General features: G+C 39.5%; 1 protein-coding gene across 6 annotated transcripts in view; it reads right to left on the bottom strand.

Annotated features, from left to right (window-relative positions):
* The window catches only part of GALNT18 (polypeptide N-acetylgalactosaminyltransferase 18), a 241,250-nt gene that overhangs the window by 110,754 nt on the left and 102,906 nt on the right, over positions 1-27,590 (bottom strand). For all 6 annotated transcript variants that reach the window (XM_071808895.1, XM_071808894.1, XM_065838798.2 and 3 more), the window contains 2 exons: positions 12,679-12,871; positions 181-347 (listed from right to left, as the gene is read on the bottom strand). In XM_071808895.1, coding sequence (XP_071664996.1) covers positions 181-347; positions 12,679-12,871 — 360 coding nt within the window. The remainder of the gene's footprint in view (positions 1-180; positions 348-12,678; positions 12,872-27,590) is intronic.

Raw genomic sequence — 27,590 nt, 5'->3', positions numbered from 1 at the left:
AGAAAATACACTGACGACATTTGAAATGCCAATAGGATGAGCAGGAGGCGGAATTCAAGGATTCTTGTGTATGATCCAACCTCTAGGGAAAACCAAACAAAACACCAAAAACCCACAACAAACCAAATAACCCCAAACAAACACAAAACCACAAAAAACCAACCAAACAAAACCTCTTACCATTATTACTGTTATCATCTACTAAAATAATCTCTTTGAGCAGGTGAGCAGGAGTCCGGTCAATGGCTGAATGAATGGAGCGCAGAATCACCGAGAGAGCTTCATTAACAAAGATAAACACAATGCTGACCTCAGGAAGCCTGTCAGGAAAGGTAAGGTTTCTGCACCTGAAGAAAAAGGTGAAAGAAAGAAAAAAATAGAAGAGTAAATTGTTGGAAGTCACAAAGTCAACACAAACTCTTTCAGTGAAATCTGTCATCAGTCATACAAAGGACAATAGAGCTTTTGTAGGCATGGTCCCCATACCTGTCCAGAGCAGGTACAGGCAAGAACAAGAAGGATTTGCTGAAACCAATCTCCTGAATCTGCCTGTGTAGCCAAGGGCTAGAATGAGCTCACTTTTCCACCCTAGGCCCAAATCACTGAAAATCAGTTTGCAAATCAAATGCAAACTCCCGTTTAAATGCAGCTTCCAGTAGCAGTTGTTCACAATGTCTTCCTGGACAGTGCAGACAGCAATGAACAGTTAGCTCCTTACTTTAGAAAGCATCTTCTTAATAGCCACATTAATTATTTTTGCGACAGAGTATATCATCTATCTGAAGTCAAAATCAGGGGCTTCTTCCTTAACTCAATAATAACATACTAAAAGATCCAGCTCCTAAGAACATCCTGCTGAAGAAACTAAGACTGAGAGTGTAGCCAGAAAAAGAGGAAAAAGGATGGAAAACTTATCTGTAACTCAGAATGAGGAATACTCTCGTAACCTGATGGATTTTCCTGTGGTTTTTAAAAATACATATATTTTAGCCACATTCCAATTTGCTTATGTGAACAGCAGTATGGAAGTGTTGCCCACAACTTAGAGTTTCTTAATATTTTATTGTGTTTTTCTGCTGCCCACAACTTTGGAGTTCCTTAATGTTTTATTGGGGTTTTTTTTCTACTTCATTTAAAAAACAATTAAAATTCTGTAATTTTATAAAGAATAGAAAGTCCTTTTACCAATTTTGATCTGTTAAACTGTCAGCAAAATATTTGCTTTTTTAAATAAAGCGACAAGTTCATTAAGTAAAAGTCATTTTCTCTGAAACTTTTAGTATTATAATGCAATGTTTCTGAACAACAATCAATTCTATTTTTTTTCTCAGATCTGAAACTATTTACTAGGATAAAATCGGGTTACAAGCTGACCCAGGTATCATCTCTACGTAGGCTCTGTAGAGGGAAATGATTGCTATTAACATTCTTCTCTGCCTCCTGACAACACCGGAGTGTCTGAGGTTCTCTGAGCATACCCAGGAACTCCGGGAAGCTGCGAACAGCAGTTCTAACATCTGCCGGTCAGCACACAGAAACAGCGATGGATTCAGAATTTTCAAACCATGCTGGAATATGACTCCTTAATTAAATTTGTTCTTCAGTTTGAAGAGAAAGCATAGTATTTTTTATTATTTTGTATATTAATCTGTATAGCAAATAAATGTGGGTAAGTATTGCAAAAGCATTCCCTCTTCACATGATGGGTGTTGCACAAAAATTAAGTTCAATCAAGATGATAAATTTACATGTATGTTTTAAAGTTTTTGAAAAGAGTCAGTGCACAGGACACATGATATTCAAAAACACTGAGATACACATAATATTCAAATTCAGCTGGTCAATCAGTTTTCTCAACTCAGTCACTAGTTTTAAGTTGATAGAAATCACATTACAGAAGTTATTTTACACTTTAAGTACTTTTCTCTCTGTCACCATGTGAAATTCTATAGACATGTAAAACAGAAAACTGAGTCTTGAAAATGTAATGACAACAGTTTCAGTCTTGAAAGGTGTGCGCTATATTTTTTTAATAAGCTGGTTCATTCACCTTTCAGAAACAAATAGGAAACTTGTTCACAAAGATCCACAGCTTTTTGTGTGGCATCAATACAACAGAGAAACAACTAAAATGGTGTTTGCATTTACTGATTCCCACTTCTAGCTTGATCTTTTGGCTGCATAACAAATCAAAACTTACTTTCCAAAATCAGTTTGTATTTCTATTGGTGTGTCACTCCCCTGTTCTGGCTGGTAGGAGAGCTTTCAGCTTTAAGCATCAGACTGAAAAGTTTTCTTTGAAGCTTTCATGTGACCTAAAAGCACAAAACTCCTTTTTTTTCTTTTTTGACAGCAGATCAAATGTAACAACAGCTTGTGAAAGTGTCATTGTATCATTGATAATAAATTGCTCCCATTTTTTTTCTTTAAAGTGAACACCAATTCATTAAAGATGTCTTGTAATAAAATTTCACTACTCTCCGAACATCAGATTCTCACAAATGCGGATGTCTTTTACACCCGGCCTTTAAAAGCAGGTGCACTCATGATTCTTACTGGTTTCGGGGAGATTTTCTGGGAATCAAGATTTTCTAAGAACGACTCATCAAGAGATTCACAAATCAAGTCTCAATGAAAATGTAAATATTGCATCTTTCAGTGGAGTGGTATGTGTGGGACTACGGTGGGTCCGTGGATTCCCTGACAGAGGGCATGGGAACAGAAATTAGCCTTGAAGATATCAAGGCCTACCCGTGAGAAAGATGGGAGTAAATGAGTACCCGGAGATGTTAAGGATGTACTCGTGACAGAGAAGGCAGTAGAAGAGTAACATTGATGATAGCAAAAATGGCCAATGAGATGTTACTGCTGTAACTTGTAACCAATAGTGAAGAGACACATGAATTGGTAAAACTGTATAAAAATGCACTTGTGACAATAAATGGCATCTACTACGTTCATCCTGGAAGAACTTGGTCTATGTTGTTTGTCCGTCTCAACCGCAACAGATATGTAACCTGTAAAGTTCATAGCTGTTGTGGAGCACATGTACCAGACAGGAAAGGACAAGATTTCCCCTTGAAGCACCAAAGGTGCTCTGAATTCATCAGAGTCATAGATGTAATACTTTCCTGGAGATAAGAACCTGAGTGCTTTTTATTCAAAATAAAACACTACAACAAGAGGCAGACAGGGCTGGATTTTCTGCCACAAGACCACCAGTGCAAGGTAGCACTAGTGTTCTTTTAGCCAGTAGTTCAGGAGTTAAAACCTTCAACCAGAACAGAACGAGCATGAGTTTGGTCTTCTCTGATCTAGCCAGAGAGCTTTCTGACTACTTGCCAGTGCAGTGTGATTATTTTCAGTCCCTCTTTTCAGAGTCGTTCCGCTTTCTATGGAGCAATTAAATGTACATTAAGTTGGAGTGATACCAAGTAAGTCTCTCAAGCTTTGCGTTTCGGGCAAATTCCCTGGAGGAAGGACCTGTACGGCAGTATCCGTTCCAATGGATGCTCGTGCATTTTAAACCCTGGACTTCACTCTTTCTGGCTATGTCCAGTTTTCTATATCATAATGCCACAATAACTGTTTTGATCACTTTTTTCTTTCTTTTGCAAACCAATATTTATTGTTTTCATCTAAGAAATGCTACTTGGGTTGAAGGAATAAAGGCACCTTAGAGAACCTGGGTCTCAGGTGTAAGGGCACTTTATTGGGAAGCAATACAGAGCCATTAAATGGTTGGAATGGACCTCTGGAGGTCATCCTGTCCAACACCCTGCTCAAGCAGGGTCACCTAGAGCCGGCTGCCCAGCATCCTATCCAGACAGCTTTTGGGTGTCTCCAAGGATGGAGACTCTACCACCTCCCTGGGCAACCTGTGCCACCGCTCAGTCACCCTCGCAGTAAAAAAAGTGCTTCAGTTTGTGCCCATGGCCTCTGGTCCTGCCACTGGGTACCACTGAAAAGAGCCTGGTTCCATCTTCTTTGCACTTTCCCTTCAGATATTTATAGATACTGATGACATCCACCCTGACCTTCCTGTTCTCTAGACTGAACAGTTTCAACTCTACATACACACATAAGGTTTCAAATCTTCTTAAGGAGAAAAGACTGTTCTCCACACCTGTTTCCTCTACCCTAGAGTGAGTATTTTAATTTCTGAAATCATTCATTAAAGAAAGGTCATCTTCTGTGGTGAACAATCTCTTAAAGCACTACTTTAAAATGCTGCCCAGATAGCTGAGTAGGTGCAACAGGCGCAAACTGGCTTGGGCTCAGCACGGGCAAACCTGAGGTGAACCTTGGACAAATGTGAATTTTAGGTGCCACCAGGGTTAGGTGGCATCTGAAAATAGGACATTCAAGGTATATATTATATTATATTCCAGGCTCACAGTGTCTGGGAGGCTTCTGTACTTATGAACACGCTACAGTTTTTAAATACTAACCCTCCCCATTTCCCAAGAGATGCTACAAGCATTACAGATCCAGCTCCTTGAAGAACAGACCTGGTACACAGTGTATGTGCATGCCATGCTGCATCGACCAAAAAAATTCCGTATGCAATCTAGATACGATTACTCGGTGGATGTCATCTCTTACATGCAAGTTATATGTAAAAATTTGCATGGCTATAGTGAGAAATCACTAACAAAATTCTAGTCTCTTGTACACCTTCTTAAAGCTAGCATATTTATGTTTGATGTAAAAATTGAAATATCATGCAAGCTTTCAAAGTTTGGCTTCAAACGAACTAAGAATGAGTTAACAGGCTTAAATATTAGCCTGTAAAGCCTGTTATTTTAGTGATACACTTGCAGCCAAAATGCAGAGAGATATAAAATGGTCCAGCAAACAAAAGTACAGCCAATCTCTCTTTTAGCTGTCTATCTTAGGCATAGTAATATTTGTTATCCTCAGACATAACAATGTACAAAGAAGGTAAACACAAAACTCTCCAAAAATGATAAGATATATCACCTATCAGATAAACAGTAACACAGTGATTTTGGAAAATATTTTAAACAGCGAAGAAAATACACTGAAAATAGCTAAAGGAAGTTGCTTCCTTAAAAAAATGTATTTTTTTATCCTCTGTTAATTAAACTAAGGTTGACACATATGTGAATTATACTTCTGCAAGAAATTAGTGACGAACTATATTGCAAAAGTGTTCCAGATGACCAAACCAGCCCCCAAAACACTGCTGCCCTACCAGAAACACATGCATAAACTGCAATGTTCCAACAGAATTTCTGTTTCTGGCATGTGTTCCATTCATTTAAAGGAAATTATTTGTATTGTTTGTTCTACCTGCATTCATTTACATCTCTTCAATTTAGATCACACTGAACGAGATTTGCCATTGTCTGGCACCTTGTGCAAGACAAGAGCAAAATGTTTAATGCTGCGAATGTCACTGGATTCCCTTTTTGCTACACCACACATTAAAAGATAACTACATACAAGAGAATAGAATTAAGCTCTTGTTGTGTCTCATTTCTTTAGTCTTTTCAAATGAATTCTTTTTCAATTAGGGTACGTTCCTAAATTGAGTTCAAGTTTTCTTTTTTCTATTCAGACTTGTTTATCGTCTATACTTCCAGCTTGAATTCATTTCCTTCTCAATGCATGTAGTGCTTTTAAAAAGTTAATTTTCCTGCCTACACTGTTTTTCATATCAGATGATAACAATAAAAATTACCTACTTTTCCTACTTTTTTTTTAATTCAAACAAATCAGAATTCAACCCACACACCTCAGACCATGCACAGAACGCAGAGCACTTGTGCAGTTTCACAAGTACATCTGTCTTCCTCTCTATGCCAAGTTTCACGAGGAATAAAATTCCATAATTCTAAGAATGAACAAGAAATAGCTACAGAGAAAGTGTGCGTGTGCACGTGTATGAGAGATACACTGAAGGGGGAAAAAGGGAGGAAACTGTATGGATCAAAATCTTAGATCCATTAAGCCCTAAGCCCTGGACCGTTGCGTGGCAACCAGCAATGCACAACTTTCAATGACAGCTCTGCCTTGGACACATCCAGGGGCCGTGGACAAGAGCCCCAACCTGCCCCTCTGCAAAGTGAAGCTCTCACTAAAAAAACAAATCCAAAGTATAGAGTATATTTCAGTATTATGACTAAGTGATTTTTGAATTTAAATTCTAAATATTATTTTGAATTGCAATAACGAGTATCATCCCAATGTAGCTAAAAAATTACCCTTAGCAACCTACTCCACCAAATTACATTGGGCTAATAACACTAAAGTAACGGTTGTCATGGTTACCAGAAATTTAGAGAAACTCCTGGTGTTCTATTTGAAGCACAACTATGGGAAATGGAGGACAGCATACATTATGAATCTTTCCAATATTTGTCCACAAGAAAATTATATTCCTCTAGAATATATGCATTGTGATAAGACAATTTAGTCAGTCACATTAAAATTAGCTCAGCGTAACTATGCAGTAAGAACAAAGAATGATTTCCTGTATTAATAACTTATCTGAGACCTTCTACAAATATATACATAAATTATTAAAAACAAATATTTTCTACAATTTATGAGAACCTTTCATGAAGAGTTGCATGGTATTGCAGCCAGCAATGGTAACAGAACAGATTTTTTCATTTTATTCACTAAATTACATCATCTATTCTACCATCTATTCATGTAGTATAGTATTCAAACATTTGGGGTTAAGGTTTTGTTTTAAGCGTGTAGGTGGGAAGGAGCTTTAGTTCTAAGAGAATAAAAATTTCTCAGAAGCATAAGCGGAACCAGAATTGAACTTTCTTCAAGATCTGGTAACATTTTGTCATCAGCCAAAATTGCAAATGGAAGTTCAAGATGTATGGGAGGAATAAATGAAATAAATAAGACTAAAACTGTTGCAAAAGAACTTAGTATTGTGATAATTTCAGCTCCACTATTTATGTTAAGAATTTCACTTTGTGATCATTCTTCATTTTTCCTTTCACTACTCTTAAGTGTCAACTGAACTATGCTAATAAGGTTGCCATTGAACAACATATAAAAAGGGCTTTTTTCCTGATCTCTGAGGGTTACGATCTATTGTTACAGAACTACAGTCAGCAAGACACTACTTCTGCTGCAAAATTAGAAATCTTTCTTTGTAGTCATCATCTTCTATTTCAAGGGAGTAAAGGTAGGCACACAATCATGTAAGGAATTGGAATACAGAGTTACCATATAAGTAAAAATGTTTGGGTTGTTTTTTTTATTCTGGCACCAATCCCTAAAAACAAACAAAAAATTCATAATGAAGAAAGATTAGATAGGAAAGGAACTTGATAAATATACAGATAAGTTCCAAAAAGTTCTTGGTCTGCTAAACATCTTACAACATAGATTTAATTGTAACAGATTGAATCCCCACTCTTCTTCATAAAAGTTATTCATGTCAGTAAAATTACACAATAAAAGTCTATTTTATTTTTGGTACTTAAAACTGAGACCTTTCTCTGAACAAAGCAATCAGAACAGTAAGCTGGGAGTTGATGATTTCAATAAAACTCATTTTCAGATGAACATGAGAAGAATTCTGTATAGCTATTTGGCCAAAAATTGTTAGCCTCTCACAGTATTATGCCATGGATTATTCTGAGTACGTTTTAGTGTAAATGTATGCCAAGTGAAAGAACATTCACATGTTATGACACATTAATAAGAGACTGAGAGAGAGAAAACGAGAGCGAGTGAGAGCACACACATTGCCGCATCGCAGCTTCTTTCCGTTAAAGGAGACAAGGGGGAAAATCAAAACCAACATGCATACATTGTTATTACCCTGGGTTATTATAGCAGCTTGGACTGCTGCTGATTTGGCATCACCGCTAGTGATGTTAAATACACCTAGAGCAGCCGTTTGAGGAGATACATTCAGACAGGACAAACTGCAGCACCCAGCAGAATCACAGAGGGCGACCACTCAGGCAGCACGCACCACAAGCAAAAGTGAGACAAGAGAATCAAAGGCAGAGAGACGATTACATGAGAGCAGGAAATGTGACAGAATTAAACATTAGATATTTTAAAAGGATGCAGAATAATTTGGTAATTTTAGGACTTCTGTCCAGAACAATACAATAGGTGAAGTACTATGCTTTTGTGCTCTTTTTAAAGGATTCCTTTGAAACATCAAATACAACATGCGATATTTATGCTATCTTTCACGAGCAGAAACAAAATAACTCTAACATGGAGCCACATCCATAGCTAACACAAGCCCAACAAAACAGAATGGTTTCACAGGTGCTTGTGGACACAAATGCTTATGGAATGCAAGTCTGTAGGACCTGGCTTTTGGGAACAAGCAGAGCTAATGTGCAAATGCCCAACCCGAACCTCACAACTTGAGATGACATTTTCCTTACATCAGTTTTAATAAAGTAAAACCTATAGGTTTATACAAGTCTGACATTTTGCACACTATATCCGGGACTGCATATACCACCATGACACTGATGGACATTTTGGACAGACATACATACATAAATAGCTTTTCTCCTAAAATGCATCACTCTCCTCAACCAGCCATTCTTAATTTTTCTTCCTTGTAGTTATATCTGCATTCAGTGGATATCCCATCTGTCCTGTTTGTGCCCACTTTTTCACAAACGTAATTTTGCTGCTCTTGAAGGCTTCTACCATTGTTCTTTGCTGAATTGAGCCTTGAAGTAATACAGTTTGGGACTGGTGAACTGTTTGAAAGAAGCAGGACTTACAAAACGGTCAAAGCTTTTCTCTGCACAGGAAACAGGACGTCTCCTCTGCACTTGTCTGGATGCCAAACAGCACTGACTCAGCTGGGAAAAGGGCAAACCTGCTACAAGCCAAATGCTATACCATACTATTTAACAATCTCCAAAGGAGGAAAAACATTTGAGCTTTAAATGCTTCTTTTTTCCCCTCCACCCTTCCTGCCTTTGCTTCTTCATACAAATGCTGTTTCTGTGAATGCAAGTTTGGCTGGTTGCAGTTATACTGACTGAAAAAGTTGTTTTATGCCTACTGGTCAGCTCCTTCATCTCACAGAGCCTACGCAGGAGCAAAGCACTGCAGAATCGTTCCTCTGCTGGGGTCCTGCTGCACATCTCTTTTCCCACTACCCCTCACTCTCTCATCACATAAAAAAAGAAGACTGTTATCTCTCTTTCCCACATGTCCTTCTGCACACTGGATCAGGCGACAAAAAATTTACCAGCAAACAAAGTAGAATTCTAAGTGCATCCACTCAAAAGGAGATTTGGTACCCTGCTTTGGGATCCCTAAACAACCTACATTTTAATAATGCCTTTCTGTGTGAGCTTGTTCAATGCTTCACTCACAACAAGCTTTGTGGGTACTGCTTGCCCTACTTAAAGTAATGAACACAACAGAATTACAAGTAACACAGAAGTATTATCCTGGTCCTTCACACAGTAAGGGCAACATTGGCTTCCTCAATGCTTCCAAGCTCATTGGAGCCAGTAGTTATCTGTTAGTCTGCGATGGAGATAGTTTACAGGCTAACAGATGCACATAAGGGTGGTAAACAGCAGAGCAACCAACTTCAGCAGCAGAAAATAAATGGAGGCCTTGGGAGAGACAGTATAAGCAATACTCCATAATACTACTCGTACTATCTACTATGTACTGCAAAAACAGAGCCTACTTCAGGATGTGATGATTACTTCAGGAGGCCAGGACATCCAGAGGAGTTATTTATTATAATTTGTATCATAACAGATTATTTTGGACTGAACTAGCACAAATATTCACAGGGAAAAGTAATCAAATTCCAAACATTCTGTCACAGGACATGAGGCTCATGGCTGTACAGAGCGTTATAAACTGCTCCGCAGCACCTAAAACACAAGAAGGTCCCACTCCAAAGTGTGACAACTGCCACAGCCTGAGCCAGCTGCAATCTGCTGGATGTTTCCACCTGACTCACGGTCACTTTTTCCAGAGAAGCCAGAGCTCAGGGGCTTGAGCAGAGTCCACTGCCCTAACTACTAAGGGTGGCCTCCTACCTCTGCACGCCACCCACACTGGAGGACTGGGCAAGGCCAAATATTTGCCTTCTCCTCCATGTGTGTTGCGGCTCAGCAGTCTCTAATTGTCCTCTGGTTTTCTCATGGCAGTAAGTGTTGGTAATATCAACCCTAGAAAATCCTCTATGCTATAACAGGGTTATTACATATGCGGAGTGGCCTTTCTCACTGCAGAATCTTGCAAAGAAATGCTGAGCTCCTCTGCTAAGTTATTTTGCGTGAATTCTCAGAGCACTGCAGGCACAAAGAAGGCCAAGTCCAAGTCATACCAGTATGATATAAAAGGGGCCACTAACACCACACACTCTTGGCAGTTCACTTCATTCTCCCAGTCTCAGCTGGGGCAAACCATGTATGGATTATATTAGACTTCAGTTATACATATATTTCTGCTGTCTTTCCAACTTCCTATACTTCAATATGATAGGTGATAGGTACAGGTAACAGGCCACAACTGAGCTCAGACATATCTATATGAACTCCGTTCCTTCAGCTTCCTGCTCACAAGCCTTTGCTCACACTGACTCTGGCAGAACCACTGCTAAATCTGGGCTCATGAGCTTGGTTAGGCCCAGGCTAACTCTGTCCAGAGCTGCTGTGGTACCTCTGCCTCTGCGCTTCTGCGCATTTGTAGTCAGAACAGGAACAGGAACACCACAGCCAACTAAGGTCCAGCAAAGTTGATTAACTCTGTCTCCATGGCACTTTCTGTGTGCTCTCTTCCAACCACTCCATCCTCAGCTTTCACGCTATGCTGCCTGAGCGCAGTATCTGCCCATGGATAATTTAAATACATCTATATAGACTCTGGAAGTGACAAATGCAATTTGCTTTAAAACTAGGTGGTACAAATCCTAAAAATTGATTATTGTAAGTGGAAAACATACTCTTGCAGGTTTTCTTCCCTACAATAGCCACGTGTGTCCTCTCACACAAATGAGAATTTGCGTATAAAGAGTAGGAATTTTTTTTTCAGCAATGTGACTTTGAGAATACCCTGCAGCTCTGTACTCCACAGGGTGCCATATATACAGCAGTGTACGTGCTACCTGACAACACACTTCATTTCCCTCAGTGTCAGAATTTACTGCATTTCAGTGTCAGGCTACCTACTTGCTCCTGAACCATGATAAAGGGGGGGGGGGGGGGGGGGCGGAAATATTGTCCTGAGCTGCTATTACTAAGCCTTTATTTTTTTACGCATGGATCCATAAACATATTATAATGTCTAATATGTTTTTGGCAGACAGTTAACTAAGGATCAAACATTTCACAGAAATCAGGATCACAATTTGTTTCTAACCGGAATTTCCCTTAAGATCCCAACTCTAATTTATTTCTTTCAGCTACAGTAACATTCATTTTCTCTGTCTTTTTAATTTTTAAAACCCATAGTTATAAAAAATTCAGATTGATATCATTCAGGAGAGTAATTTCAAAAGAGATATAAGAACAGACACATTTCTGTCACTGATGTCTTGTTAGTTACAGAAGATTTGTTTTTCCTCTAAATTGGTTTATAACTAAAAAAGATCATCCCTATAGAGAGCACTAAACCTATTTAACCAAATACAAATACAAATGTGTGTACCTTGATTTCCTCAAAGTCATTATTTCAGCAAATCCACAACATAAATATTTCTAAAATATGCTATATAATAATATATAGCATAAATATATTTAAAATTGCTAAACTGTTGCCTGGAATGGCATTCATATATTTTCACTAACATCAGACAACTTTATACAGGGCAAATTGTACTGCTTACAGCTTCAGCTATTAAAACATTTGGCTAAATAAGTTAATAAGATCACATCTGGATTGCTTTTGGAATTGGCAAGGAACTAAGAAGCCTTTCACATCTTGGTTACCGGTTCAGTTCAGGAAGTACCCATGATGTTTATTTAAAGATATATTTTTTTAATGACCTTCAAAAAAGCAGTTTTCTCTCCACCAGTTTCCTCATCCCCAGAGCTGTTCAAAGGATCAAATGAATAACCAAGGCTGAAGTAAAAGTTGAGCATTAACTGTCTCTGTGAATGGTCCTACCAGAACAGGCCTCAAGAGCACTAAAGGGAGGGCTGTTCATTCCCTTGAGCCCATCCATCTCATCAAGACATTGTGGAATAACACTGGACATATTTACCCTGCTGACATGAATGCTTCCCAGCAGAGAACAGCCCAGCCAATGAGGCTCCATGGGCTTTCAGCTGGTACACACTGCTTGACTAAATTACGTACTTCATCTGTTGACCGATCTTTATCAGCCAGTTCTGAGCTTTCAGAAAGAGCAACTATTCCTATCTTAGTCAGATCTTGTGATAAAACTGAAATTTAACATAAAAAGTTCCTTCTTTTGGTAATAAACCACTTGCTATGTAATGTAAATTGTAGGTGACATTAAAATTCCAAAAGATCTTGGGGAACATTTAACCGAAACTTAGTGGGATTTTAATAGGACTTAATCTGGGCACTGCAGTGTTTCAGGAGACATTTGAAACTTCCAGCCTTCGATGTGATCACGCAACACAAGACTTCCAGGTGAAGAACAGCTAACGGACTCCACAACTCAGGCCCAGCAATGCTGGGTTGAACCGCAGCACTCACCCGTTGGGCCTGAGGTCAGGCAGGGGCCGGTCCAGCGGCAAGCGATCGCTCAGGTAAGCATTGTAGCCGTAATACTGGAATTGTTTGAGGGCAATACGTCTGTTTTCAGGACTGAGATCCTGGCCCCAGTGAGCAAAGAGCGATGAGTCAGTGAACGCTTCTGCAGGATTTTCTTCAGGTTTTGGTGGAGCTTCTACAAAAGACAAAAAGAAACAAGTTTAGACTTTCATTCCAACAGGCACTAGGGTACGTTACTGTAAAAAGCGCAACTTTGGGGATGGCAGTTTGTAGGTCTTCACATAACATGCCCTCACATTCCTCTTCTGGCAGTGTAAATAGTAGCACTTAAGGTTCAAAATTTAATATTCAAAATACAGTTAGTTAAAAACAATTCTTTTTTGTCACAATCAGACCAAAGGCTGGGACTGATAAGTCTAAACTAATTAAATTTCAAAAGGATCCTTATCGGACAACAAGAATGTTATTTTGGTTTTATATACAAAGATGAATTATTTTATTTCAGCCTGAATTATCTTGCTAGAAAAATATTAAAGTTTTGAAGGGGGAAAAACAAAGACAAAGGACGAAGGAGTCTGTACTGAACACACAAAATGGCCACCAACATCTGTGTGCAGAATAAGTTCTGTGAAAGTATAGATTTAACATGGATAAAAAATTCACTGCACTTCACATCCATGTTTGAATAGCAAATCAGTTTCGGTCACACAGTATTTTTATGGTTCAGTTTCTGAATCCAGCTTATTTGAGTTTTTAGTCCATATGTAGGTGTGTGCAATGATGCTACCAGGATAGACATTTTGTAATATTTGTGTCATTACAAAATGCTTTTGTTCCACAAGGCCATATCTCTGGCTTCTGTCGCAAATAAAGAAGATGGGAACTTAGTTTAAGAAGAGCTCCAGTACAATGAAATCACAGCATTTGTCCTCAGTATTTAGTTGCCCAAGAGAGCTGTTCAAGGTGACTTGTAAGGTTCTCTGTTAACAGCCCCACCTCACCCCTCCAACCAGCTCTGCACTGACTACACAATCTAACCCAAACCTCTCATCCCTGTAAACACTTTCTGATATACAGTACTCTAATAAAGAAAGATCAAATGCCTTATTTGACCCTGATTTCTCATCATAAACTAGTGACTCACCAAGAAAAAAATATAATTTTCTAGAAGTTCTAATTATTTATGAACAGTCTCCATATCCATTAACAAGGAACCAACTAAATAAAGACTCGTTTCTGAAGAGCTGTACTCACAAACCTGTTTGGCCACAGACTTAAAAAAATAAAAGTGAATCTTTGGGAAATCTTGAAATCTGTCCAATAGGCAGAAACTGTAACTGTGTCCAAAGTCCTCCTGAGTGCCCACACAGCTACCTACAGACCTGAGAGATGCTTACATGGAAACATCTAAAGAGAACAATTTAGGTATTAGCAGTATGTACAACCAGAATCCTAACTCCCAAAGAATACCGGGAAACACATTCTTTGATCTTTTACTAAAAAGAACCCAAACATAAATTGAGATTAAGTTGTTTGATTCATTCAAGATGTTTTCCTTTCCCTCCGACAATACTGAAAGGAAACCAGCGACACTTCCCTGCAGTACGTTCCAACTTCTGTAAATACGTCATGTCTCTCGACTTGTCAAAGTACGGCCTCCCTGCCTGAACCCTGGAAACGGCTCCAGTTCTTCTCAGAAGAAAGACAGCCAAGCCCTCAAACAAGGAACCTACGCTGACAGGCCCTGCTACCACACAGATAAATGTGATAGAGTGGAGCTTGTGAGTTTACATACAACTCTGCAATGGAAAACAAGAAAGCTTGATAAATTCAGATCATTTTAGAAGGTCCTAACCTGAGAAAGTCAGAATAGGTTTTAAATACCGGTCCAAAAATCACAGCAATGGGAAACGTCACAGGTATCTCTATCTGTTGTCTGACAACTATGTGATCTCCACAAAAATGATGTGAATTTACTCAAAGAATCTCACAAACTTTTTTCCTATCATAAGAGATTATTTAGATCACATACGCTTCTGATCCCAGCCCATATAAACTGATGTTGCTCAGTACTTTTCAAGAACATGTACATTCATGCTGACTAAGAACACCATGCAGGTATTTGCTCAACCTGTTGTGTGTTACATTAATCTGGATTTCTCCAAATCAAGCACACTTTCCCTGAATGTTTTAACTTTTATATTTATTACAACACTTAGAGTAGAAGACTGTAGGGTCCACCCACATGCAAACAGCACATCAATGCATGAAGACATCTGAATAGAAATAAGACTCCCGGTGAGAACAGTGCATGTATATGTCTTTGTAACTACAGGCATCTCCAATGATAATTTTCCATGGATGAAAAGCTATCCCAGAAACAACTGCCTTCACAGAATCACACTCACACAGGTATCTATTGGATTTTATCTAATGATTGTGTGGGCAAGAGTATTTCCTGAAGTGATCTATGAATCTCTTGCTGTTTTGTGATTGAAAAAGCACTCAAAAATCCTGACTGTATCTGCAAGACTAAGATTTTCCAGCAACAGATATCTGTGAATTTAGTTTACAAGCTCTAATAAGCCACTTGCCAAATGCAGCCATTTTTTTTAATACTAAGCAAACACGTTATTTCAATACATTATTCTATGGGAAAAAGCATTAGCTAGAACTTTCAATTACAATTCCAATCAATGGAATTAAGCACACATCTCCAATGACAAACTCTTTCTTCCCTTTATTTGGCTGAAAACCCTTGGGGGAAAGAGTCTCTCACAAGAAACGAAAACAATTATTATAAGACCATCAGCTGCTGTTCAGCTAGTCAACAAGTGTATTTCATGCTTTAGTCTCTGAAAACAGATCTTGGCCTGAAGTCTCATAGCCTGTTCTTACCACGTGCTTCTACAACAGCAGAATGATCATGGGATACTAAGGCTCAAAGGTGAACCAGTAAGTAGTACTGCCTCAAGCAATACAAAGGTAAGCACATTTATCTGCTCAGTTATTACTAAAAAAGAAAGATCAGTTCCATTTTTCCTGTGGGAAGAAAGCTTACCGTCCACAGCACAGTGCTGCAAATGTTAATGTGGGGTCCTCTCTAGATCAACTTTACACACCACGCAAAGAGCAGCACTGTACATAGGCACAAGGCTGGTATTAACTCTTGGCAGACCGACACTCTGCCATTAAATCAACTGGTACTGGAGACGAATCACACAGATGCCAGCTGGTTGTCCACCTGGGCTGAGGAGGTCTCCTTTCAGAAGCCTGTCTGGCCATGGCAACAGTGTGGGCTCGGTCATGCAGTGCTTACTCGAGTCAAAAAACCTCACAGCTTGTTTTCCCTAAGCATCTACATGTCTTTAACTCATGCTTTCTGGATCATGTTTAATAGTTATGCAATTAACCTTAATCTATAACCTATCGCTTCAACTGATCTCACTGACTGCAGCCTCCAAGATCGAAATTCACTCTCCTCTTTCTATTGCTTGTTATATAGAATAAGTCAGAAGACACCGCTGAAATCCAGGTTGTACATGACATGAAACCAATTCTCTCATAGTAATAAAATATATTTTTATTAGTAACTGAAGCCTGAATGAACTTGCATTAACACCGACCTTGTAAGGAAACGCACACACAGAGGTTTCCATGGCCTTTTCTAGAGTATTGGGGACAAATAGCAATGTCTGGGTAGTAGAGGGACTGCAGAAGTGGCCTCTGGGGGACAAGGTCAACGTGCCGCCCTGTGCCAGACATGGTCACCTCCCAACGGACCCACTGCCGGCCAGAGCGCAGTCCATCAGCAAACTTGGTGGCACTTCCATGAAAAATATTTAAGAAAGGGCAGAAAATTATAAGAAAGAGGGAACAAGGGTACAAGGGAGTAGCAAAAAGAACAGAGGAAATAAGGTAATGAGAGAAGACAGGGGAAGAAGTCAGTAGAGCAGGAGGTGCCTCACGTTATCTTCATTTCCTAATATCCAATTTAGTAATTAAATGTTTGTGTTAACCAGCAATAAATTAAATACTTGCTTTTTTCAGAGGTTGTACAACCAAGAAGCAAATGGACAAACAACAAAACGTATATCTCCTATTATTAGTAAGGAACCACAGACAAGCAAGGCGTTAGAAGCAACAAGAACAGACAAGACAGTCCCCATCCCATCAAAAGTTGTGCATTTACTTTTACTGAACAGAGCTGCTGTAGAGTACCAGTGTATCCCTTTCCTTCCTCTCCCTTCCTTCCTTACCTATTCATAACTTAGCTTACTTTGTTCGTTTTTCTCAATACATATTTGTCTCTGTTGGTTTTCGTAAGGCAACTCATACGACTGCTACTCAAAGAACAACACGATAAAAAACCCTGATCAGACAACAGGGAATTCAGGAATGGATTTTCTTGATTACCAACAAGCATATTTATAGCATCAATTGATAACAGCTAATAATGGCACAGGAATCGTTCTGCCAACAAGAAAATACAACTATTTCCAGGGAAGTATAGAACAACCATGTATTTTACAATGGCATTCTTAAGTTGTGAGAGGAAGGAAGGGTAAATATTTAATTATACAGGTATTTTTTTCTGCCTAATAAATGCACATCTCCGTTTCAGAACCAGAAATGGCGCCTCTAGCAGCACAGAGGCATCACCTATGCAAAGGTTTAGCAGTGACCTTTCTTGAAAGACTGTTTTCAGTTTTGTCACCAGTATGGTTTTCTGTTGCATCAACCAATTTCTTGCGTACCTGTCGTTTAAGTGCTTATCCTGCCCATTCATATCTCCTTATCAAGATTTAAGAAAGATCACGACAACATCAGTGGCTGCTTTGAGTTTCCAATGGCCTTAAATAATAAGTTCTTGAACTCATGTAATAACACTAACAGCTAGCATTTAGCAGATTAAATGGGTAAGGAACATTGCCATATTTAATCTAATTTCAGTAGTACCTAAGGCATGATGATACTAAAGTATCTCTAAGGGATAATTTTTAAAGCAATTTAGCATCTAAATCTATAATTGGCACTGTGACTGTTTGTATTGTATCATGATCCATCTATGCAAGCCTTTAAGCTTTAAAGTAAATCAGTTATCCTCTCTTCCAATATACATCTGCAGTTAACAACTTCTTGGATTACAAAAAAAGGACATAAAGGCAGCTCTGAACAGTAAGAGTTCAGCACTTCACAGGTCAGTACACTGCACGTGCTTTATCCTCCTCTGTGCTGCTTAATTTGGATCATTAACTGCTACCAATAATACACTTTTTTCCCCTCTTTTATGTTTACCCTTTTTTATTTCCCTAAGCTCTACATTGCATAACTTATCTCAAGTTTGTGATCAATGCTAAATTGACTCTGTTGTGATGTTTTCCATTATTTCTCATGCCTGTCTCTCCTTGAAGTTTCATCACATAAGTATGGCCTCCTCAGCTATTATTAACCTTTTCTATAAGGTTTTCAGATCAAAAGGTTTTCTGGATCAAAATGTGCAACAGAAAATGGCAGCAGAAAGGCCCATCCCCAATGACAACTGGGAAATTGTGATAACATAGTTATACTATGCTAACTAAATGAATAGGGTTCTGCATAACAAAACAGCAAGTTTTGTAAAAAACTCAACTACATGTGTACTGAATACTTCAACAGGAAACTCTCTTCAGAACAACGTTGCTGAGAGCAATGGGACTTCGCCAGAAATATGCACTGACATCATTAGCTCTGTCTCCATAAAAACATTCAAGCTCATTAAGAAATACACATTTTGTTCAATTTCATTCAGATTTCAACTTTTCTTCATAAAAACCACTGCCATGAGCAGGTTTACAACTAAGGGAAAGGATCAAGCCAGAAAAGGGCTGCAAAAGCAGTTGCAGAGACAGATTCAGTTTGTTGTTACTAGTCCATAAGACTGCAACCCTCCAGCAGATCAACACTGCCACCCAACTTGGTGTCCTCTGCAAGCTCACTAAGGGTGCACTCAATCCCCGTGCCCAGATTATTGATAAAGACATGCAGAAGGCATCAATAAATTAGCAAAACCGCACATGCTCATGTTTAACAGGTTGCTCACAAAAGAAAAACAAGTTAGAAATGATGCCAGGATATGGGCAGAAAGGCTCTGATCATGTGCTCTTTTGAGTCCCCCAGTGCTCAACACTTTGATTTACCAGCCTGGGAAGGAAGAAGCGTGCAATGATTGAAGAGCTAACACAGTAACCATGCTTTACCGCACCACGTGGACTCATGATGCCAATCTAGGCAGATCACCATTAAAAGTAAAACAAACCTCAGCTCTCTTTGATGTTCAGGAGCCAGATTTTTGGGAGGTCAGGACAAACTAGCAAATGTTTTTATGGAGGAGTGCCACAGTTTGAAAAACTGAAGGAAGTGACTTTCTCACACAACCTCTGCAGCCTTCGGATTCTTGAGACAATCATGAAGAAGCTCACAGTAACTTCATGTTTCAGATTGTCTCTGCTGGTACACTGGGAATTGTTTCAAGATTTTAAGTACCAGCTTTTTCATAGGCCTAATGGTCTCAGACTCTGGCTCCCAGCACTCAAAAAAATCTATATTTGACTTCCTGCAGGCAGTAGCATTTCAGCTTTCTGCGGAAGGATCCTTTTATCCTTTTCCTCTACATGTGCCCTTCATCTGCTAGCCAATCTATACACTCTGTACCTTCTTGCCAGAGGCTTCTGTACGTGACAGGTAAAAAACCCAGAATTGCATAGAATCATACAGCCTCAATATAGATTTTAAAAGCATATAAACTACCAAAATTTTGTCACACAGGAAGACACAAAAAGGAAAATCCCACTTTCAAAGTCTATTGTAATTAATGCAAACACATTATCAGCATCCTTAATAATTACAGTTTGACAATTCTTGTCTTGGAAGGCTGATCCCATGCAGGACACCGCTATAAATCCTCTAGCAGATGAATGCACCTCTGCAATGAAAACGTTATCTCCTTGTCTGTACAGCCTGATGAAACACTGACAAGAAACGGCAGAAGCAGATCACCAAGATCACTGCAGCGGCCATGGAGATAAGTATATCCAGAAGACAAAAATCTAAAGTTACAGTAACAGAGCTTCCCTCAGAAAGTGTATTTTACATATTTTCTCACTCTCCCAAAAAATCACAATACTGCTGACAAGATGTCAACATTAATATTGGTTTTTAATGAAAAGAAAATTTTACTGGTTTGGATACGCGAGTTAAGTTAATTCCCCTTGTCGGAGTCTAGGTTTGTTCCTATAGAATTGACTGTAATTGAAGTGCACCTAAGCAAAAATGAAAATCTAAGTGGGTTAAATTCTGCTACCACTGCTTACTTATAGCTCAGTAAGTCATACTGAAGTTGCCAAGGTTCCTCGAGGAGACTGACAGAGCCTGTCAGAGTCTGTCTGTACAGAGTACCAAAAGCAGAGAAGCCCTAATCTTGAAAAACACAAACAACCAACCCACATCACAACATATCCAAACCACATACAAAACACACAACCACCCTGAGAGGATTCCACTCAACAGTCTTTGCATATTCCAGCACACTCTGTAGTTAAGTGTCAACACTGGACAGATCAGACAGGGAATGGGAAAAAAAACAACCCCCCAAAAAGGTGATCCCTTCCTGAAAAGATAACCATCAAGAAGCTGTGATAATACTACAAATAGTACACAATCAGTATGAAACTTTAAAGATTAAATTGTATATGACAGCACATATAGAAGGAAATGTCAAAAACTCTCTCAACAGATTTTTCACATTTGAGAACTTGAAACACAATTTATTATTATTATTAATTGATATTGCACTATTGCATTTTAGTGCAGCCAATACACATACACAATGATAAGCTACTAGAGTGCTGCTAACATTTTTCATTTGTTTCTAAAAAATAAAATGTCTTGGAATAATTTTGTTGTTGTTGTTGTTGTCTGGTAGGCTGGGTTTTTTGTTTGTTTGTTTTGGGGGTTTTGTTGTCATTGTTGTTTGTTTGTTTTCTGAGAAATAATCCCCTGCTTATAGTCTGTATTAAGGTGGAAATTCAGTAACAAAGCCCTTTCTTTCCCTGAAGTCACTTACAAGTTCTAGAAATATAAACATCAGACTGTGTTTTCCCTATGTGCATGACACATGTAGATATAAACTAAGACCCTGTTTGGAGTCTTTCCCAAATTCACACCCACACCAACGTGCTCTGTGTTTTGTTTCTTTTTTCTCATTCATATTTGGCCAAATTGGCCATCCTGGAGCCCCGCACCCTTGGGAAGCCTGGGACAGATCCCGCTGGGTGTCCCCCAGAGCCACACTGATACGGGCACAGAAGAACACAATGCAGAGAGCCCCAGCAGCTCTCAACTCATGAAAATGTCAGAAGGCAGCTCAGTTCTGCTAAGCAGTCACCTAAGACTCGGCTTCATTTGCTCAGGACCAAGGCACTTGCAAATGTAAGAGATGCAGATGCTTCTCCCAAGGAGCAGACATAGGGGAAACCACTGGTCCCAGAAGGCTGCAGCCCACTGATACAGAACACTATAAGACCTTCGACCTATCCAGGCTGTGTATCCTGATGTTCATTGTATTTGGCTGTTGACCGGTGGAGATGTCAGGCTGCAAACACAGGCAGCGTTTGAGTTTTGACAATGGGATGTTTGTCTCATTTGTACAAAACTCTGCCTGTTCTGCACAATATATATGCATGTTCACCTAAAAAAGGATGGATGTTCACGTAGAAAAGTTGAATGTTTCCTGCCTTGGCAGACTTTGATTATCAAAGAGTACCTAAGAAGTCATTGCACAAAGTTACTTTACAATGAAGATGTTTGCAGATGACTCTCAAAATGGGCTCAGCGCTAGAGGGCAGTGTAAGAAACAGGAAAATTTGTCTTCCAAGAGTAATCTGAAGTTATTAAGACTTCTTAAGAACTTGTTAAAGAGCTTTCAGAACTGCAAGTAACAAACTTATAAACTGCTAATTAACCAGCAAATTCTATTACAGTGGTTATTTCCTAAGGGTAAGAAAACATATAGGAGAAAAATACAATTGCTATGTTACCAAGCAAACGCTAAAATATATTGTGTGGGTGCATGCAAACAACATTTTATAGGAGCAAGGCCTTGGTAAGGGCTCCATATTTCTCTTATATACACTAGAACCAGCTTGTTCTGATCCAAAACCACTATAAATCCTGGCTGCTGTTGTTTCTACAAGATATCTTCTCACTACCAGCCTATTAAATTCCTCTCTCGCCATAACGGTGCCATGGATATGAATCAGGCTAGACAGGTCCCTGCATCATTCCACAAAGTTAACATAAAGTTACTACAAGCCTGGACATCCTGAAACTAGGGTAAAAGCTTTTAACTTACTGGAAAGACATAATCAAATGAAATACGTATTTCCAAGTACAATCAATTTCCTTTGATAATATTTACCAGATGAAGATACAGAGTGCTCTGACAGGTACCAATACTGCACTTTGAAGGCTTTCTGTGTACCTTGACACCAATATTTCACAAAGATCAATTCTGTCTTCTTAAATGGGTAAAAGGCTGATTTTCAACAAATATACTATAAGGATATTGAAGACTAAAGCGTATCAAATTACAAATCTTCAGGCTTTCTAAAACACATTTTTAAGATTGTCCAAAGCAATATCTCTGTGCATTCCTCATATTTGGAAACCAGATTAAAAAAAAAAAGGGGGGGGGGGGGCATTGATTAATTTAAAGTAACACATAATTGCTTAACTACAGGACTTCAAGATAAATGGTGGTCGCAATAATTATTTATTGACTATCACTTAAAGATGTCTGCTGGAAATACAGCAGAGAAAACAGTCTAGGAGGTTCCTGGAGTGTGTGGAAGAGAATTTACTGACACAGCTGGTGCAGAACAAACTAGGGAAGGTGCCTCACTGGACCTGTTTGTGAACAGGACTCATGGGTGATGTGATGGTTCAAGGCCATCTTGGGCATAGCAATCATGAAACAATCCAGTTTTTGATTCTTGGAGAAGTAAGGAGGGGTGCTCAGCAGAACTGATGTGTTGGACTTCCAGAGAGCAGAGTTCGGTCTGTTTAGGAGACTGGTTGACATTGTCCCTTGGGAGGCAGGCCTGAAGGGCAGAGGAGTCCAGAAAGTCCAGACATTCTTCAAGAAGGAAATCTTACAGGTGCAGGAGCCACCTGTCCCCATGTACTGAAAGATGAGCCGGAGGGGAAGAAGACCGGCCTGGCTGAACAGAGAGATTTGGCTGGAACTCGGGGAAGAAAAAAAGAATTTATGATCTTTGGAAGAAGGGGCAGGAAACTCAAGAGGACTACAAGGATGTTGTGAGGTTATGCGGAGAGAAAATTAGAAGGGCCAAAACACAACTAGAACTTCATCCGGCTACTGCCATAGAAGACAAATGTTTCTACAATTAGCAACAAAAGGACAGTTAAGGACAATATCCATCCTTTTTTGGATGTGGAGGGAAACATAGAGACAAAGGATGAGAAAAAGACTGAGGTACCAAATGCCTGCTTTGCTCCTTTAACAGCCAGACCAGTTGTTCTCTGGGTATCCAGCTGCCTCAGCTGGAAGAAAGGGATGGGGAGCAGAATGAAGGCCCCATAATCCAAGGGGAAATTGTTAGGGACCTGCTGCACCACCTAGACATGCACAGGTCTATGGGGTCAGATGGGATCCACCCAAAGGTTCTGAGGGAGCTGCCGGAGGTGCTCACCAAGCCACTGTCCATCATTTATCAGCCATCCTGGCTAAACAGGGAAGTGGCAGTTGACTAGAGGTTAGCAGATGTGATGTCCATCTACAAGAAGGGTCAGAAGGAAGATCCTGGGAGCTCCAGGCCTGTCAATCTGAACTCAGTGCCAGGGAAGGTTATGGAGCAGATCACCTTGAGTGCGGTCACAGAGCACATACAGGACAACCAGGCATTCAGGCCCAGTCAGGAGAGGTTTATGAAAGGCAGGTCCTGCTTGAGTAACCTGATCTAAGACGTGGTGACCCACTTAACAGATGAGGGAAAGGCTGTGGGCAACAGCATCCTGGCTTGCATCAGGAACAGTGTGGCCAGCAGGACCGGGGCAGTGATCATCCCCCTGTACTCAGCACTGCTGAGGCTGCACCTCAATTACCACTTTCAGCTTTGGGCCCCTCACTGCAGGAAAGACCTTGAGGTGCTGGAGAGAGTTCAGAGAAGGGAACAGAGCTGGTGAAGGGCCTGGAGCACAAGTCTGATGAGGAGCAGCTGAGGGAACTGGGGCTGTTCAGCCTGGAGAAAAGGAGGCTGAGGGGAGACCTTAGCACTGTCTGCAACTGCCTGAAAGGAGGTTGGAGCATGGAGGGTGTTGGTCTCTTCTCCCAAGTAACAAGTGAGAGAACAAGAGGCCTCAAGGAGGTGTTTAAAAGACAGGTAGATGAGGTTCTTATGGACATGGTTTAGTGGTGGACTTGGCAGTGTTAGGTTTACGGTTGGACTTGATGATCTTAAAGGTCTTTTCCAATCTAAACAATTCTATGATTCTACTTCAACTATTCAATAGGAAGGGGATGACTTTCTCCACCTGTGGCCCATTGTGTGGTGACAGGCTCCTGCGATTATCCCCTAGCTTCCTGGCCCTTTCTTCTCCCCCCCTCTTCCCAGCCAGATGAAAGTGTGAACAGAGTTTCTCTGAGGGAATGGAGAAGAACAGTGAATTTTGAAAAGGAGAAGCAGTAGTAAGCCCTCAGACCCTCCAGCTGGACACCAGGAATCAGTGTGCAGGGAGGCAGGGAAAGAAGTGGCCAGTCCAGGCTGATTTCCAGCCCCCTCCTGTCTTCTCTCCCCAACTAGTACTCAACCAACTCTCCCAGCATAGTTACTAAAATAACAAAAACAATAGTTCATTACATCCTCCTGCCATCACAGCTGAATATACTAGGTGGTTGGATTCTTTTTACGGAAAGGTTTACAGAGCAAACTTGAAGGGTACAGATATTTAGTCAATAAAATCTACAGATAAAGAGCACTCTGCAAAGGCAACGGAATAAACCAGATTCCACAGTAAGGCTTAGGGTCAGAGACCTCTCAAAGACATAGCACAGTGCGTTCCAGCACGGGAAAGGAGATAAAAAGATTCAGAATATTCCACTGATTGTAGCTGCACATGTTCCTAAATTTAGACATCTGCTTATGTGCGTACTAAAAAAGGAATCTCATCTGCATTTAATGAATAGCAGACCGCATTTTTCTTTGGGATTAGTGGAGTTTGCATCTGTGCAGTTGAGAGGATTTAAGAGCTCTGTGTGTTTTATATCATAAACCTAAATCTATGTCACCTGAAGTAACCACGAAAGCACTTAACTATTTTGAAAACTTAATTCTGCCAAGAGCTGTCAGGCTGTGACACTTGTTAGTCATATATACAGCTCCTACTTTTATACAAAAATGAGTAATCATACCAAAAGTAAAGTCCACCTGAAGAAAAAGAAACCAGCTCTCTTCTATACTCACCCATCTCAAAATACCAAAAATAGGCTTCCTCTTTCAGTAATGACATAAAATGGGATCTTCTCTGCTCACTGGGCTGTACTGAGCTTCCTGAGGTCAGTTCTCCTTCATCAATTTCCATTCAGTCCTCTGAGGAATTTTGTTTTGGCCCCTTTTTCACTACCGCAAGAATTTTAGAGAGCAGCAGCTCCCCCACTCAAGACAGCTGTTCCCCTTTTCAAAAATGCTTTCAACATTATGATGAATATTGCAAGCTGCTTCCCCACTTCCATCAAAGTCTATCACTGGCATCTCAGTAAACAGCCGTTTCCATACGTGGGCCTGTGCTTGACAGGGCTCCTATTTCCAAAGTACTTTTCAAACACTTGCAGATGTAATTGTACATACTTGGAGCTAGTTCACACTTTCCAGATTTTTCCTAATCTACCCCAAGAGAGAACTTCAAGTTCTAAATGAAACCTGAACCACAACAGGGCAGTTTTGAAGAGCCCGCATGTAACTCTGTAGAAGCATCTTCCATCCCCATTTTCCATTGCTCTTTTCATGCTTAAAGCACTAGATACACACAAATGCAGTAGCAGGGAATAAGTACATTTAAAGGTGTGCAAACTACACTGCAATAGAAGAAGAAAACTGAACATCGTATAGGCTGCTCTCTCTGCAGAAAAACATGAATGACAAATTAAAAGCACTCGCTCATCTTTGATACCAAGTAGATTATTTGTGCTAATGTTAACAACAATAATAAGCTGACACTGTCAAGATGTCATGAATTCTCCTTGAAATAGTAAGAAAAATAACAGAAAATGCAATCAAATTAGGTCCTTAGGTCTAATAGGTATTTAGTAAATGCTGTAAGACTTATCTTTTAACTTAGTTTTGGAAAAAATGATACTAGGTCAAAAAACATGCTAAAAGAAGACAATGAGTAAAGTAGACAACGAGCAGTCTGCGTAAACAGAAGGCAAAGAGGATTTTCTAGATTATACCCAGCACATTCTGTGGTTTGTTTACTGTTGTCAGCTGTAGGCACTGACTATCCTGTCACCAGGAACTTTGAGAAATACTTACTACCTACGGTTTTTTCCTCTCCTCTGTTATTTTAAGAGCTGCAGATAAAATGGCTTTCAAACTTCCAACATTTTTCATTTCCTTTGCAACTTTATAAACCAGAATCATTTTAATTTTTTTTTTTTAATTTGAACTTGCATTAACCCTGCTCTTCCTCTGCTTCAGTGCTATGAAGAATGAAAGTGTCTGACCAATGTCGGCTCCATGGGGTTCTGCTCCATTAGCAAGACAGTAATTTTTGCTGAGTTGGCACAAATATTTCCAAAATTTGCTAATTACATTAAAAAAGCCCCAGAGACTTTGATGAGCGTTACACTAGGCAAGAACTGGACACTGAGCGTCACTCCACGGCAAAGAGCATCATCTGCAGATCAAAGGAATACAGATCCAGTTTTTAAAAGCCCTGTCTTTGCATCCACAATTGGGTCTCTCTTTGGAAAATAAGGCAATAAAACTAATAAAACCTGCAGAACAGCAAGGCTCAATTATTTAATATTTGTTAAACAGTTTGAAGAGATAAAATTTTATCTGTTTTATTCTGGTCTTTACAACATACCACGCTTAGGAGAAATATTGTGCAGTTTTATGGATAGGGGTGTTACGAAGCCATGAATGATCATTAGAAGGTAAAAAAAAAAGGTGAAGTGACATGATCATTACTTTTCAAAGAGATCTAAAAGCTTGGAGCATATGAGGAGCTTCTTAAACAGGTGCTGACTGCTACAAAATGACAAATGAATTCCAGTATCATTTACACTAGAAATTAAAGCCATATAGAGGTGGTTGGTTATTTTTGTTTAGTTTTGGTTTTTAAACATCATCACAGCCCTATCAGAATTTTAACCAAAAAAATACAGCTAGATGAGAGAATCAAACTTATAGCTAGAAATTTAGTTTTAAAGTCAAATAAAAAGCGAGAGGAATAAAATGAGGAAGCCAGGAAAAACTGAAATAGGCATTAAATAAAAAAATAAAAAAGGAAACTAAGCAAAAATCAAGGAAAATTCAGTTAATTACGCAGGATACAATGGGGACTTTAGTTAGTAATTTCTCATCATAGGACTGCAGATTTCCCTGTGGATCTATCTACTATGATTTCAGTGTGAGAAACTTTACCGAAAAGAGCTGAAATTCACATATCCACCTCCTATAAATGTGCTAAATCCGCACAGAACAACATCAATAGAAACACCTTCTGAATTTTTTCATTTTTATTACCTTTCTTGCAACATAAAAACAAAGTTAGAATTTGCCAAAAATCAGCAACGTCTGTTTTCTTCCTGTCCTCATCCCACATCTGTAGAT

Source organism: Patagioenas fasciata, chromosome 5 (genome assembly GCF_037038585.1).
Source record: "Patagioenas fasciata isolate bPatFas1 chromosome 5, bPatFas1.hap1, whole genome shotgun sequence".
NCBI classification, from domain to species: domain Eukaryota; kingdom Metazoa; phylum Chordata; class Aves; order Columbiformes; family Columbidae; genus Patagioenas; species Patagioenas fasciata.
The sequence above is the reverse complement of the archived record's forward strand: the minus strand, read 5'-3'. Positions and strand labels throughout refer to the sequence as shown.